The sequence below is a fragment of the Talpa europaea genome (assembly GCF_964194135.1).
Source record: "Talpa europaea genome assembly, chromosome: 9".
Classification (NCBI taxonomy): Eukaryota; Metazoa; Chordata; class Mammalia; order Eulipotyphla; family Talpidae; genus Talpa; species Talpa europaea.
This window is the reverse complement of record NC_140076.1, coordinates 93,522,656-93,537,132: the sequence shown is the minus strand read 5'-3', so window position 1 is coordinate 93,537,132 and position 14,477 is coordinate 93,522,656. Positions and strand designations below refer to the sequence as shown.

Here is a 14,477-nt window from a genome sequence, read left to right as displayed (position 1 = left end):
AGTTTCCCAGAAAAACGAGGGCGTCCGCGTCGCCCTCCTGCCCCTTCCGGACCGAGGGCTTCTCCCGCGGCGGTTCCGACCCAAAGGCAGTGTCTTGCCTCGGGAGGTCACCCGCCTCCTGGACAGCCGCCTGCGCGGATCCCCTCCGCAGCAGAAAAAAGCTGCTCCCCAGAAAGGGGACCCGCGAAAGGCAACCAAACCCCAGATTTCGGCCCAGCCCTTGGAGACTTGAAAGGCCATTTTCTCCCATCATTCTGCACCTAGTCACGGAGCGTTGCCAGCCACGCAGATTCATAGGGCTCTCAAAATGGTAATTTGGAGTAAAATGTAACTCAAAGAACTTTGAATCATTCATTAGCACCTTATAATTACTCTGCTAATTAGGTTGACACGGCACTTAATCAGGAGTAATATGCCGTCTTGTCACTGGCACTTCCCATTACTCTGACATTCAACAAGAGACAGGTCGGAGACGTCCTGGAGAAAATAATGCAAGTTGATACCCTCCGACGAGGCGTCGCAGCCAAGCTCCAGGTCCCAAGTGGAGCCACAGTGGCTGTTTCCTCTCCAGAGCAGCGACCGGAGAGGGGCGGGCGGGAGGGACAGGAGGGCGGGAGGGAGCGCGCGAGAGAACACACTGGGTCGTCCGTGGAGAGGCGGGGTACGGGCAGGGGAGCCGCCGCCCGGTGCCCTCGCCCCGCGCCCAGCGGACCCCGCCGCGGACCGCGGCTGCCCCGGCTCGGGGAGAGCGCCTGGGGCATTATTTCCCCCGATCGGGAGAACGCGGCTGGCCAGGCATTTCTTCCAGCACGGGCCCTGGCCGAACCGGGCTGGGTACCGGGTTCTGAGCAGCAGCCCTTGCTGCGCTGGCTGAGAGTGCCGGGGGCGCCAGGAGCGCGCTCCAGCCTCCGAGGGCACCGCTGGCACGCGCGGCCGGAGCCCCGGCGCCGGGACACTCGGGAGGAGACATCGGAGCTGGGAGCCCGCTCGCCCATCCAGAGCTCCGGCTGCCTGAGTTGCCCTTCCCAGGGGGTTCCCTCAGGGACCCCCCCACCTCGGCTCTGGGACTGTTCCCGCGCGCGTTTGGGGCCGTTGCGCGCGCGGCGCGCTGGAGCCTGAAGGTAAGCGGGCCAAGTCCCCCCCTCCCGCCCTGCCCTGACGCCCTCGGACCGCTTCAGAAACCGGCAGCCCGTCCGACGCTCCGCGCGCTCGTGTTTTATTTATTTATTTTTTCACGCCTGGGCCCCCCTCCCCAGCCTCCCCTGCGGGCGCCCCCTCTCCGCTCTGCTCCCCGCGCGCGGTGCCGGACTTGGCCCCACAGAGCCCCGGGCGCCCGGCGGCGGCTGTCGGCTGAGGGGCGAGCGGCTTCTCAAAAGAGCGGCGGGGCTCGAGGCGCGCTCGCTGACGGGCTCGCGACTCGCGCGCCCATTGGCTCCCGGCACGTCGGCGTCGCGCGCTGGCGCGGGAGCGGCCAATGGGCGCGCGGGGCCCGGCGCGGCGGCGGCGGCGGCGGCGGGGGCGCGGGCCCGGCGCGGCGCGAGGAGCGGCGGCAGTGGCCGTGACGTCACGGGAGGGGTCGGCGCCGCCCGCCGCCGCCGGATTACAAGCGATCGCGCCCGGCCGCGGCCGGAGTCGCTCGGCGCCGCGTCTCCGCCGTCGGCTCCGCCCGCGCCCGCTCCTCCTTGTGTTCCTCTGCCTCCCGGGCTGCCGCCAGCGCGGCGGCGGCGTCGGCCTCACAACTTTCCGAGAAAGTTCGGGAACTCGGCTCCGGGGCGGCCGAGGCGCGGCGGCGGCCACCTCGGGGAGCCGCGGGGGACGTCCGAGGGCGCGCGGCCGCCGGGGCTTCGCCGTCGCCGCACCTGCCGCGGCCCGCGCCGCCGCTGCCGCCTGGCGCCGGGCTGGGGGCACACCCAGGCGGCAGCGGCGGTGTCGGGGTCACCTCCTGCCGCCGGCGCCCCGGCCCGGGGCCCCAGCACCGCCGCTGCCCCCCACGTGCGCGGCCGCGCCTGGAGCGCACGCGGCGCGCCGCCTCCGATTTTAATTTTTTTAATAACTTTCTCCCGGGTCTTCCTTTCTCCCGGCTCCTACTTTTTGCATAAAGGGGAGCAAAGTTGTGTTGCAAGTGCCCACCGACTGCCACGTCCCGCTTAGCCTCCATCCCTCCCAGCCCCACTTTGTTTTGTGTTTTGTTTTGTTTTGTTTTTTAATTGAAAGCGGCGACGCTACCGCTCGGTGTTTATTTTGTTTCACGCCCGCTAGCTTCGCGTGCTCGGTGCCGGCGGCGGCGGGGCGGCGTGGACCTCATGTAGAAATGACAACAATGGAAGGGGCCAGCGGGTCGAGTTTTGGAATAGACACGATTTTGTCCAGTGCCAGCTCGGGCAGCCCCGGCATGATGAATGGAGATTTCCGCCCGCTCGGCGAGCCCAGGACCGCGGATTTTAGGAGTCAGGCCACTCCATCCCCCTGTTCGGAGATTGATACCGTAGGAACGGCGCCTTCTTCTCCCATCTCGGTCACTATGGAGCCCCCGGAGCCGCACCTGGTAGCAGACGGGTCCCAGCACCACCACCATCTCCACCACGGCCAACAGCCACCGCCCGTCGCGGCCCCCACGCAAAGTTTGCAGCCTTCGCCGCAACAGCAGCCGCCGCCACCGCAACAGCAGCAACAGCAGCAGCAGCAGCAGCAGCCCCCGGCCCAGCAGCTCGGCTCTGCCGCCTCGGCCCCCAGGACTTCCACCTCTTCTTTTTTAATTAAGGACATCTTGGGCGACAGCAAACCTCTGGCGGCGTGTGCACCCTACAGCACCAGCGTCTCCTCTCCTCACCACACCCCCAAGCAGGAGAGCAACGCAGCACACGAGAGCTTCAGGCCAAAGCTCGAGCAGGAGGACAGCAAGACCAAACTCGACAAGCGGGAAGATTCCCAGAGCGACATCAAATGCCACGGTGAGTCTGGCCGCGTAGGCCCTCTCGGCCGACTGGCTTCTCCTGCACTTGGTTCCCTGTTTCTCCTTCAGTCCCCCGAAAAGCCTGGAGGCTGAGTTCTTCCAGGAGCTTGCGCCACGGGCCCAAACCTGCAAGCTGGAGGGAGGTCTGGGCGTGCTTTTTGGGATTCGTCCGAAGTTCTTATTGTTAAATTTCCACCTCTCGATCTTCACCGCCCTGCAACTCCTTTCCCTGCAACTCCTTTCTTTGTTTTACTTAATTTTAATTAATTAGGAAGGAACAGCGGCAGAGAGGCCCTACTGGGGAATGCTTTCGTAGATGAAAAGGAAGGACTTGGGTTTTTCTAACCGAGACCTTGGTAGTGGGAATGGAGGATGTGGGAGAAAGAAACAGACTTAGCTAGCGTCGTGTCTACGGCTGTGCTCGCAACGTGGTGTTCATTCTTTAATGCGAATTACTTCGCCCCCTCATATTTTTAACTACCATCACAGCAATGATAGGATTTAACGAAGGAAAAAAATCCGAGTTGATTAACAGCAACTTAAAAAAATCAGATCATGATTATTATAGGTACCTTTGCACAGTAAACAATTATAATCAGCTTTTTAAGACACCGCTCTTACCCGTGGTCCCAAATGAGTATCTGTTTAAATTTTAGTAAAATGTTTGGCTCTTACAAGTAATTGGGAGAGAACATTCATGAAGGTAAAATGTCATGGAACTGAATTTATATTTTTATCTTAAAATCAGAAGATGGCATTTGAAATTGCCCTGCACTGCATTTCCTCCTCACACATTTTCATAAATAAATATTCTGGCCTATGCATGGCAAAGGGAGTTTTTAACACATCAAGAGAGTTATGCCTTTACCAGTATGTTCTAAGGTATTGCTGTTACTACTGTTATTAATATTCGTTGTCTCTGGGAAGGGTGTCTGCTAACTGGAAGGTAGGATATTGGCACCTCATTTTACTATTATAGCATTAGCATAATAGTGCCCAAAACAGATGTACAGTCTGGTCTGGCGATTTTTTGTGCACCAACCTCCCCAGTGGGTCAATTAGAGAGATTATTGTTCTTCCTGCAGGGAAGATCAAGGAGCGCAGCAAAAACGGGTACAAACAGAGAGGGATTGACATATCGATTTCCCAGCATTTCAGTAAAAAACCAAAGTTGACAAATAGAATCCGGAAATCTCTGGGCTGTCACCTGGATGGGCTCAGTGATTTTGAGCTCAATTCAGTGTCTGGGTGACATATTCTTTCTGAAGGTTTAAAAGACCTGATGCAAGCAGCTGCGGAGAGTTTGATTCTACTGTTTCCCAAGTACATCTGGAAAAGGAAATTAAGTATCTATAATTTTCAGTAATTAGGAAGAGTGAAATGAAAAAGGTACCCCTTAGCAAAATAAATAAATAAATAAATGGCAGATAGAGCTAATTTTTAATACTACCAAATCAGAAAAAAATGAAGTCATCGTGAAAACAATCAAGGAAAGGAGCAGGGACTTCCCTTAGTCAAGGAAACAGTAATTTAAGACGCCTTTATTTTAAGGCACCTTTATTGCAATTTCTTTTTCTTTTTAAATTCCAATGGTGGGAAGATCAGACACCCTTTTAGAATCCTTTTTTTTTTTTTTAAAGATGTATTTATTTATGTATACAAGAACTGGGGTACTGGCCAGAGACGGGGGTGTGTGAGAGGATCCACCAGAGACAGAGTGGGGAACAGAACAGGCACATTGACCGAAGTACACTGCTGAGGGGAGCAGCAGGCGAGTCAGGAGAGTCTGCTGTGCCATGTGGGTTGCTCCCTGGCCGGCTGGGGATCGAACTTGTGCTGCAGAGGCTGCGGATTGCTTCATAGTGAGGTGCTTAACCCCTTGCGCCACCAGGGAGGCCCTTAGAATCCTTTTAGGAGCTCCCATATCACCCATGACTCCCCAACCAATGGAAGAGGATATTGTTCTTCTTTCTCCATACTGGCTATGGTCCAAGAATGTGTGTGAGGATGGTGGCAGAATATAGCCCTCCCGAGACCCAAGACTGGCTTGGGAATGTGAAAGTGTGTGCCAAGAGGACACACCACCCTTCTCCATCCCAGGTTAATTTAGGACTATGTCTGGGTCTCTGTCGCAGGAACAAAGGAAGAAGGAGACCGGGAGATCACAAGCAGCCGGGAGAGTCCCCCTGTGAGAGCCAAAAAGCCCCGAAAAGCCAGGACGGCTTTTTCTGACCACCAACTCAATCAACTGGAACGTAGCTTTGAGCGGCAGAAGTACCTGAGTGTGCAGGACCGCATGGACCTAGCAGCTGCGCTCAACCTCACTGACACCCAGGTCAAGACCTGGTACCAGAATCGCAGGTAAGGGGAGCTGTGAGGCTGCACAGCATCTGGTCATCCAGGTCAAGACTACCCTACCAGTGTCCCTCTCGCCTGGCCTTGGGAGACTCTAGGGACTTGAGTCAGAGGGCAAGAAGTAGGTGCTCTGGCCCTTTCAGACTGGAGCAGGGATTAGCCACACCCCCATGGGAGAGGGATCCCTGGGCACCAGGAGTTTAGAGAATTTTCTACTTCTGAGTATCTTAACAGATGCTGCTTTCCCTCTCAAACCCGAGTGTCTGAGATTCTCCCCATATCACCCCCAAATCAATCAAGCCGTTCTCAATTGAGACATGTGCAGCTGACACTGAGGCCAGTGGAACTTATGTGGTACCTCTTGGGCCTGCCCCAGGCTGCTTCTGGAGGTCTGTAACTGGCCACACAGCCCGGGCTATTTTGCTCTGAAGAGCTGCCCCATTGGCCTCCATTTAAATGTCCATGCCTTGGCCTGTGAGGCGGTGGGAGAGAATCAGGGTCAGCAGCCATAGGCAGGAGAATCTGGCAACTCGCCAAGGGTGAGGACTGGGGTGGTGGGGGGAGGATCTGTTCCCCGTTGCCCACTTCAGAGTCCACTGAAGGACTCCGCAGGAACCACTGCTTCCCTCGAAAGGAAATTAGGAAAGGGGCTGGCAGCACTTGAGACCCCTGATCTATAAAATGAACCCCGGCATTCTGAGCCTGAGGTTATGCTGAGTTGCCAAGCCTGGCAGTTGTCTCCCTTCTCTCGATTTCCTTCCCCTCCTCTTCTCTAGCCTGTGTCCTAATCGTCCATAAGTGTGCTTGGAAATGCCCATCCAGTTGTCATCTTTACCATAATTTTCTGTCTCATTACATATGGTTTCAGCCACCCTAATTCTGTCGGAAAACATTAGTGTCATTTGTAGCCAATTTAAAATGGGCGACATGTTTATTAATTTGGCTGGAGCTGCTGGGTATGAACGGCCCACCGGTCCTGATTTCCATGGTGGGGCTTTTGAGCAAAGGCCTGCTTGCCTCTGTTTTCTAGTGGGGGTTGGGTAGGGCAGGGAGGAATCGGAGAAAAGATGATCACAGGTTTTAATTGTTCCTCTCTCCCAGAGGAGAAAATATCTTGAAATGCATTTTTTTTCCCTCCCGGAATGGCCCCGAGGTACTGTCCCCTTGGGAGAGCCCTCCCTCAAACGAATTCCGTTTTGAGACCTTGTTGCCTTCCTCATCCTAAGCAGCCCCCTGCCTCCTGAAAGGCTCTGTCAGGCTGATGAGAGAGAAGTGTCTCCGCAGCCCCGGGGACTGAGAGCGGCTGGTGGGAGACCCAGGAGTCAGTGTCCCTTTGTTTACGGTTTCTTCTCACTCGTTCTGAGGCAAAGGGGGAGGGGCAGAGAGCCAACACTTGGGATTGTTGGGGGGCCCCTCCAGGAGGGGAATTAATTGAGGGAGAAGATCGCTAATAGGAAGAGGGGTCTAGGTTGGCTGGCGGGAGTTTCAGAAAGTAGCTGAACTATAAAAGGGGCAACAGCAGAGCAGAGGGGTCAGGAAAAGGTAGCAAAGCCCAGTAGAAGTCCCTTTTGCAAGTGTCTCAGACTTTGCCGATGTAATTTACGAAATTGACTTGGATTTGGGTCTTTTTGCGAGTGAGAGAGTGGGGTGGGGCAGCCAGGAGAACTTCTCAGAGTTCTCAGCCCTCCTGTCCCGTGAGGAAGAGAACGCAGAGGGCGAGGGAAGGGGCCCGGGGGCCGGGACCGCGCCCCTACCTGCGGGATGCGTGCGCGCCTCGATTTTTTCCCCCCACCCCAGGACTAAGTGGAAGCGGCAGACGGCCGTGGGCCTGGAGCTGCTGGCCGAGGCGGGGAACTACTCAGCGCTGCAGAGGATGTTTCCGTCGCCTTATTTCTACCACCCGAGCCTGCTGGGCAGCATGGACAGCACTACCGCGGCGGCGGCAGCCGCAGCCATGTACAGCAGCATGTACCGGACTCCTCCCGCGCCCCACCCCCAGCTGCAGCGGCCCCTGGTGCCCCGAGTGCTCATCCACGGCCTGGGGCCCGGGGGCCAGCCCGCCCTCAACCCCTTATCCAACCCCATCCCAGGAACCCCGCACCCCCGGTGAAGAAAGAGCAGCGGCGTGGCGGCCCCTCCCCACCCCCTCCCCAGCTCGGACGGCGGCCCCTCCTCTCCCGGCGCCGAGCCCCGCGGCCGACCCCGGAGCCGACCGGGGCGGAAAGTGAGAGGAAGACTCTCGGCCGCGGGCCGGGCCGGGGCGGGGCGGGGCAGGCGGGGCCGGCCCTGCGTTCTGCATCTCCCCTCCCCGGAGACGGGGCTGAAGCGCCTCCGCAGTGTGACTGGCGGGAACGCTGAACCCACACAGAGTGCGAGCAGTAAGTTTTAAAACGGCAACAAAAACAGAACCTCAAGTTCTTTTTAAAAATGACTTTAGGGACAAGCAGAGGGGAGGGGGGAGGGGCGAGGAGGGCAGGAAGAAGGCGCGGAGAGCGACCAGCACAGGCAGAGAGAAGTGTAGACGGACGGACAGACCCGGATTCCGAGGCAGAGGGCGTTGCCGTGGACACTCCGTCTGCCCCAGAGAAAAGAGGAGGGTAACTGAGAACTTTGCACTGATTTCTCATGACCTTTTTTCTTTTGGAAAAGTGGCATGCTCCATAATATGAAAAAAAAAAATGTACATTTGAAAGACTGAGTGATAAGTGATATATCATATTTATTATATGTCGTCCAAAAAAAGAGTCACTTATATACGTTAGTAAAACATTTTTCTTTTCATGTCTTTTTGATTCAGTAAAATAAATGCTTAGACAAAAATATAGATTTTTTTGTGATTGAAAATTACAAAAATAAAGTTTATCTTTTTTTAACAAGTGATGAAATCCAAAGGAGCTGATTTTACTAAAGCAAAATGTACTATAAGGAAATGCGCGAATTGGCTTGGAAAAAAAATCCCTCCCGGAATATCAGGAATTTACAAAATCTGTAAAGACGTTGGGTCGACTTGTACAAAAACAGCTCCGTTTTTTCCATGCTGGCCCCTTCCGAGCCGTTATTTGATAGGTGTCAATTTCTTCTTTTTGAGTAGCTGATGGCGGAGCAGCCCGCGGCTGCGGGGCGACAGTCTGTGCTCGCGCGGGCCGCGGCGCTGGCTAGGTGGGAGGCCCGCTTCCCTGGCCGTCCCCGCCTGCCGGGCAGCCCCCGCTCAACCGGGTCTGCCTGCCGCCCCTCCTCCTCCTCCTCCTCGGCCTCCACCCGGGCTTCGGGGGTCAGAGCTCGGGGCTGCAGAGTCCAGGCCGGCTGGGGCTGGGTGGCTGGCGGGCGGGCGGGCGGGCGGGCTGGCGAGCTGTCGGGCTGGCTGACGCTCCTCCGGCCTCGCAGCTGTTCCGCAGCCCGCGGCTGGGCGCCCGCACGGCGGGACAGCCTGCGAGCGGGAGGCTGCAGGGCGCGCAATTAGGACTCTCCCGGGACTCGGAGAGGCACCGCTAACAAACCCTCGTCGAGGCTTTGATCCTTGCGTTCTCATACCCCTGCGGGCATCTAGCCCCTAGCCCCGCACCTTGCTTCTGGTCCTAGTGAGTTCGCAGTGCTGGGAAGCCTGGAGTGGAAATGCAGCTCTGGATGAGACAGGCGCGTGCCAAGCTTTTCATTAGCATGCTTGGGTCCATTGGGACCCCAAAATGAAAGACCCTGTGGGGAGGCTGGAAGAGGCCCACTTAGGCCTGCTTGAGGAGTGGGGGTCTGTGTATACAGCATGTATGTATGTCAATACTCTGTGTTCGCACTCTATCCAGACTGGCTCCCCATTAAGTTCAGCATTCTGGATTTTGTGACGGAACAAGTGATTAAGGGATACAGTGCTGGGACTGCTCCCACTTACTCCTTTCTGAGGAGCCAGCGTCAGATGCCCCACGGGTTGCGTCCCCCTTATGTCTCCATTCTCACGCCTTTCCTAGTACAGCGTCAAGGGGTAAGGCACGCAACTGAAAGACATCCAGTTGGTTTTCCAACTTTCTCTGATGTTGGAGGCTCAGTAGAGCTAAAAGCATTTTTACAGGTATGGTGTCCTGCAGGAGTTTTTGTGTCGGGGTGGGGCGGAAAGGAAGAAGGGGGAAAAGAGGTGAAATCCAGGAGGAAATTGCCTGGGGTGCCTTTATTGGACCTTGACTAATTAGAGAGTGGTTTGCAGATTTCTCTCCAGCTCATCAATTTGCTTTAAAAATGGTCTTGGTCGTGATTCTAACAGCAGGGTTTGGACCGACCCTTCTTATTTCTTTGTGGGACAAACTCAGTTGGGATGGTCTGGAAACTATTTGGTGGGGATGCCAGTGCGTGGATACTCAGCAGGCTCTTGTTCCATCTTATCGGCTTTGGGTTTTACAATTAAGTTTAAATAGTTCAAAAATGGTTTGCCTGAACCTAGAAAGGTACTTTTCAAGGCTTGGGGATGCTATAGCGTCTGTCTGCTATAGCTGGGCTGGCGAGCTTTGGATACAGTCGGGACTTTGGACATCAGGGGAATTCACACATCCCAAGTTCCCTGCCAAGAATGACCTTAGACCTAGTTGGAAAACACACACAAACTTAGAAATACAAACAAGGCCATAGCTCCCATCTGCTAGCTTTCTACTCCGCTGAGGGGGCCCGCCTGCTGCACCTTCACTCTCAAGGACAAACGTGGACTCTGTAGGTGGACAGAGCAGCGAAAGCACTGCATCTACAGGGACCAAGGTTTCTTAATTAACTTACTCCACTGCTGCTAGCAACTACTCTGTCTCCACCCAAATGTCTTTTTCTTCAATGACAGGTTTTCTTTCACTCCCTAAAATGCACAGCTGAAAAGTGTCAATTCCCCTTCTAAATCTGTTTTAGTTGCTTCCTACCGCATAGAAGCTGGCAAATTGGATGTCTGGGGGAGGAGAGTGTTGTCCTAGGAAGAAAGTTGAAGGCTGGATCACCTTTTCTTTCCTTTCTTCCTGCAACAGCACTGAAAAGGGCACCCCTGCAGGTAGGTGCTCTTCCAGTCAAACACCCCCCAAGTTGCTGTTTAAAAGTTAAAAACAAATCCAGCGTTTTCCCCTCAGAATGGGTTCTCCTACCCTGTGCCTGTCCAACAAAGTTACCGGCTGGCTAGGAGGTGAGGCATGAATGCAACCCCTGTTGTTCAGGAAAGCAAGGGACAAGAAAACAGTAAAAATGTCTTTTCTCATGAGAGATCTGGAGTTAGTTATGAAAACCCACAGGATGACCATCCTTGACAGCTGAGCTCCTTTCCTTTTCCCACCTTCAGCTGGTATCTGAAGGGCAACTCCATAGGTTAGATTCATTCGAATTGTTGTTCCTTTGATGAAGTGGGGACTGGCAACCCAGGAACTTCCAGCTGCAGTTTTTGCTTGCTACAGAAGCAGGAACTGAACCAGTTTCAGGGACATGTTTAAACACCCAAAAAGGCCCCTGTATTTTGTTCACCCCAAGATCAACTCCAGGACCCCGCAAACCCAGCGCTCTCTACTGAGTGTGAAGTGAGAAGTTAACTCCCAGGCTAGCAGTCAGCTGTTCCAGCCCAAGCCAGCAGTTTTCAATGAGTTGCAAAGTAATGATTGCTGCTTGCCTGTGAGCCTCCAGCAAATATACCTACCACCTTGTATCAATTTATTTTTGCTCCACCCCTTGAAATGAAAGCCCACAAGATGGCAAATTAGACAGCTGGTTTCCTCTGTTGCAAATAAAATCACTTACCCTCAAACCAAGATTTTCCTCCTCCCCCCCCCCACCCTTCCTGCCATCTGACTCCTGCCTAGACAGCCCCTCCCCAGGAGTCTGCGGATCCCACCTCCCATCTTGAAACAGGCTGCTTGCGACTAGTTTGTTTTGTTATATTTTTAACTTTCTAAAAATATTTGGAAAAGCTCTCCCTAGGGCTAAGGAAACTTTAGTTCCTGTTAAGCCACGTGGTTACAAAAATATACTGAAGAGGATTGCTTGGTTTTCTAAAAATTCAGAGGCTGCTGGAAGTCAACGTGTTTGGAAAAAGTGACTGACTTATCATCACTGGTGGGCAGCGTGTAGGGCAGGCCCCAGCCTCCAAGGGAATTGGCATTTCCTAATAACTCTGAATCCCTGGTGAGGGAAAGCTGGCTTGCCCTGTGCCTTGGCAGTTGGCTAGAAAGGTGTGGGCAGAGAGGTCGGTAGGGGCTTCACCAGCGTTTACCTCCTGGACACTGGAGCAGTGCTTCTGGGCTCCCTGTGTCTCCCACTAGGTCTTTGTCCACCTTCTTGGCTGGCCCCAGCCTACGTCTCTTTCCCTGGGCTAGTGGACTGAACACCCCGACAGCTGAGTAGGGGTAGGTGTATAGGATTGGGGGTATGTGCGTTCAGAGAAAGAGAGTTATCACTGATCTCTTGCCTTGGAAAACCAGCTCACCTGTCTCAAGACGGTGAGATCACTCCAGAAGGCACAACCCCCCTCCCCTCCTCCTGGTTGAAATTTGAACACTTGGTCCGAACGTTGCTGGGTGGACCGTCTTCGCGGACGTCGAATTCCGTTTCCCTCCTCCGGGCCTGCTCCCACCCCTCCTGGGCTCCCTCTCCTAGCACCACAGACAGCTCCCCGGGCGCGGCGAGGCGCAGGCGGGCGCCCCGCGAGCCTCGGAGACCACGGGGGGCGCGCCCGCGGGGGAGGTCCGCGAGGTGATTACAAAGCGCCCTCCCTGGCAGCGTTTCCTGATTAGCTCTAAGTCCAAACAGGGTCACATTCCAAAGAACAAAATCTTCAAATCAATAAAGTAATTCAAAACCAAAAGATCCCAGGGTAAGTAGTGCTCAGTGACAGCTCAACTCTAAACCGTCCCTATTTAATAAGTTCTCAGCGGAAGCCGGCGGGGGAGGAGCAGGGCCTTAGGTCGGCTTCTTGGACACCCCAGCGCAGCGGGCGCGGCGAGGCGGCCCGTGGAGCGGCTCCGGGGGACACGGTCTGCGCCCTCCGCCTGCGCTCCCGCCTGCGCTCCGCGAACCGCCGCCCGGGCTGCGCCAGCCCCGGAGGAGCGCTCGGCAGGCGTCCGCCCTGCAGGTCGGATTGAGTCAAAACCCGGTCTCCACTGCAGCTCTCTCCCCCGGTGCCTCGCCCGCGGATTGGGGCTCCACCAGCTCCCGCTCCTCTCTGGCCGCCCCCAGGGGAGCTGCCCGGAAAGACGAGCACCTTCGCGGGCGCGAGATGGGCTTGATTTACGATAAAAGGGCTTTGTCACTCCGTGGAGCTGATGGGTTCCCGCTCCTACCTCCCCATCGCGCCTGGCTCGTTTCTTCCAGGGACAAGGCCCTGGCCGCGGCGCTCCCTCCCGCTTGGACCGATTCGCGCGCACGTTGGAGCTGGCGGCTGCTCCTCGTTTCCCGGGCCCAGCCGCGGCGCGCGGGTTCCGCGCCGGGTTCCGCGGGTTGCCGGGGCGCGCACCCCGCTCGGGCCTCCTTGCTGCGGCGGCCCCCGGGACAGGCCCGCGGGCGCGAGCTGGCGCCGGGTGATGGAGTGACCAAGTGTGCTCCCGCAGGGGGGGCGCGCGTCCACACAGGGGTCCGGGGTACCAGGGCCAGGGATCCGAATGCTTCCACGAGCGTTACTGAGCAAGGGCCCTTCTCTTACACTTGGCGGGCTCGGGAGGGACGAGCAAGCCCGGTCCTTCCCCTCTGAAGATAATAAAAAATAATCGCTGCCCAGGTTGGAGCTCATGTCTGCAGGCCACTTCATCAGCCCCTCCCCTGCAAAAGGCCTCCCGGCTGCAAAAGACTCCCTCCTCGGGATTTGCCCTCGTGCTCGGAAGCCAATTCTTCTCTGTGCTTTAGCACCCCCCGCCCCCCAGTTTCCTCTTCGGCCCTACACTTCATTTCCCCTCTGAAGCTGGAGGCATAGAATTGCTAAATGGAATATTCAGGAGCTGACAGAGACTTTTACCAGCACGGATTACCCGCTTTTGTAGGGTTAGGTAACATTGGGCAGATGGGGTTTTCCCCAAGGCCTCTTGCGGGTGGAGGAAGAGGAGTCGCAGCGTCTCCATCCTTACGTGAAACCCGAGGCAAAGTTTTCTCTAAAGCACTGTGTATTTATACCGCCGCTTCCGAAGGGAGGAATTCAGTGTGGAGAGTGCATTGTTCCTGCACTCCCATACTACAAAATTAGAGCGGAAACAATGTCTACATGCTAAAACCAATCCGGTGTCAGGGAAAGGACTTGGAAGTCGGTGCTACTCAGTTCCTCCTGCGGGGGCACAAGGCCGAGTTTCCAGACGTGCGTCTTGCCTTCAGCTGAAGGAAGGACAGTAGGTCTCTCTCTCTCAGGAGGCAGGCTTTCAGTTGAGTGCGCGCCTATGAAAGGATTTTCCCATGAGCTAATTCAAGTTTGAGAAACCACAATTTCTTACTATCTCTAATTTCAGAAAACGGACATGTCATTACTTATGGAAATGCTGATAATGTTTGGCTATGCCAGGCAGGAGCTGGCTGCGAAACTTCCTCCAGCACCAACTATTATCTCCTGAGACTGGGCAGCTGCAAAACTGTGGGCAACAAAGTTCCAGTCCAGATATTGACAGAGACAATGTTGCCCATAGGAAAAGGGTGTATTAGAGTCCACTCACTTTAAAATATCAAATTATTATTCATCTCCCCTTATTCCACAAGCTGTTCCATTAAAGGAAGCTTACCAATTATTTTCCCATTAGATTTTAAAGGGACAGCTTCTTCCCCACAAGCTTTGAGTGAACACACTATGGCATTACATTCAACATACTCATATGTGAACAAACACATAATCGTCACAGTTTGTCATTGCCATGTACCCATAGATTGGTCCAGAAAATGACATAAAGCACAAATGGGTGAGGACAGATATAGGGGTGCTTCGTTTTGTCTTTCTTCCTTTCTGGACAGCTTCAGGGATTTCTGGCAATTCATATTTTGGGATCCCCCAACAGAATAAATCACCAAGAGCCCACACCTTTCTCCTGGAAACAGCTGCACCCATTCAAGCCCGTGGCAGCCCAGGGCCAGGTCTGCCCCAGCTATGCCTTATTTAAGGTCAGAATAGGAAGTGACAGTGCAGTTTTGGGCTGCCCCCTGCTTCCCCCTGCTTTTCCTTCAGTATCCAGAGGAGTTTTCCCAGGCCTGCCTGGTTACA

General features: G+C 55.2%; 1 protein-coding gene across 1 annotated transcript; it reads left to right on the top strand.

Annotated features, from left to right (window-relative positions):
• Positions 1-2,311: 2,311 nt before the first annotated feature.
• On the top strand, positions 2,312-7,418 carry BARHL2 (BarH like homeobox 2; the record flags this gene model as incomplete). The annotated part of the gene is made up of 3 exons (XM_084241802.1): positions 2,312-2,951; positions 5,089-5,314; positions 7,106-7,418. The coding sequence occupies 3 exons, from the start codon at positions 2,312-2,314 to the stop codon at positions 7,416-7,418; spliced, it is 1,179 nt and encodes a 392-aa protein (XP_084097928.1).
• Between the last annotated feature and the right edge of the window lie 7,059 nt (positions 7,419-14,477).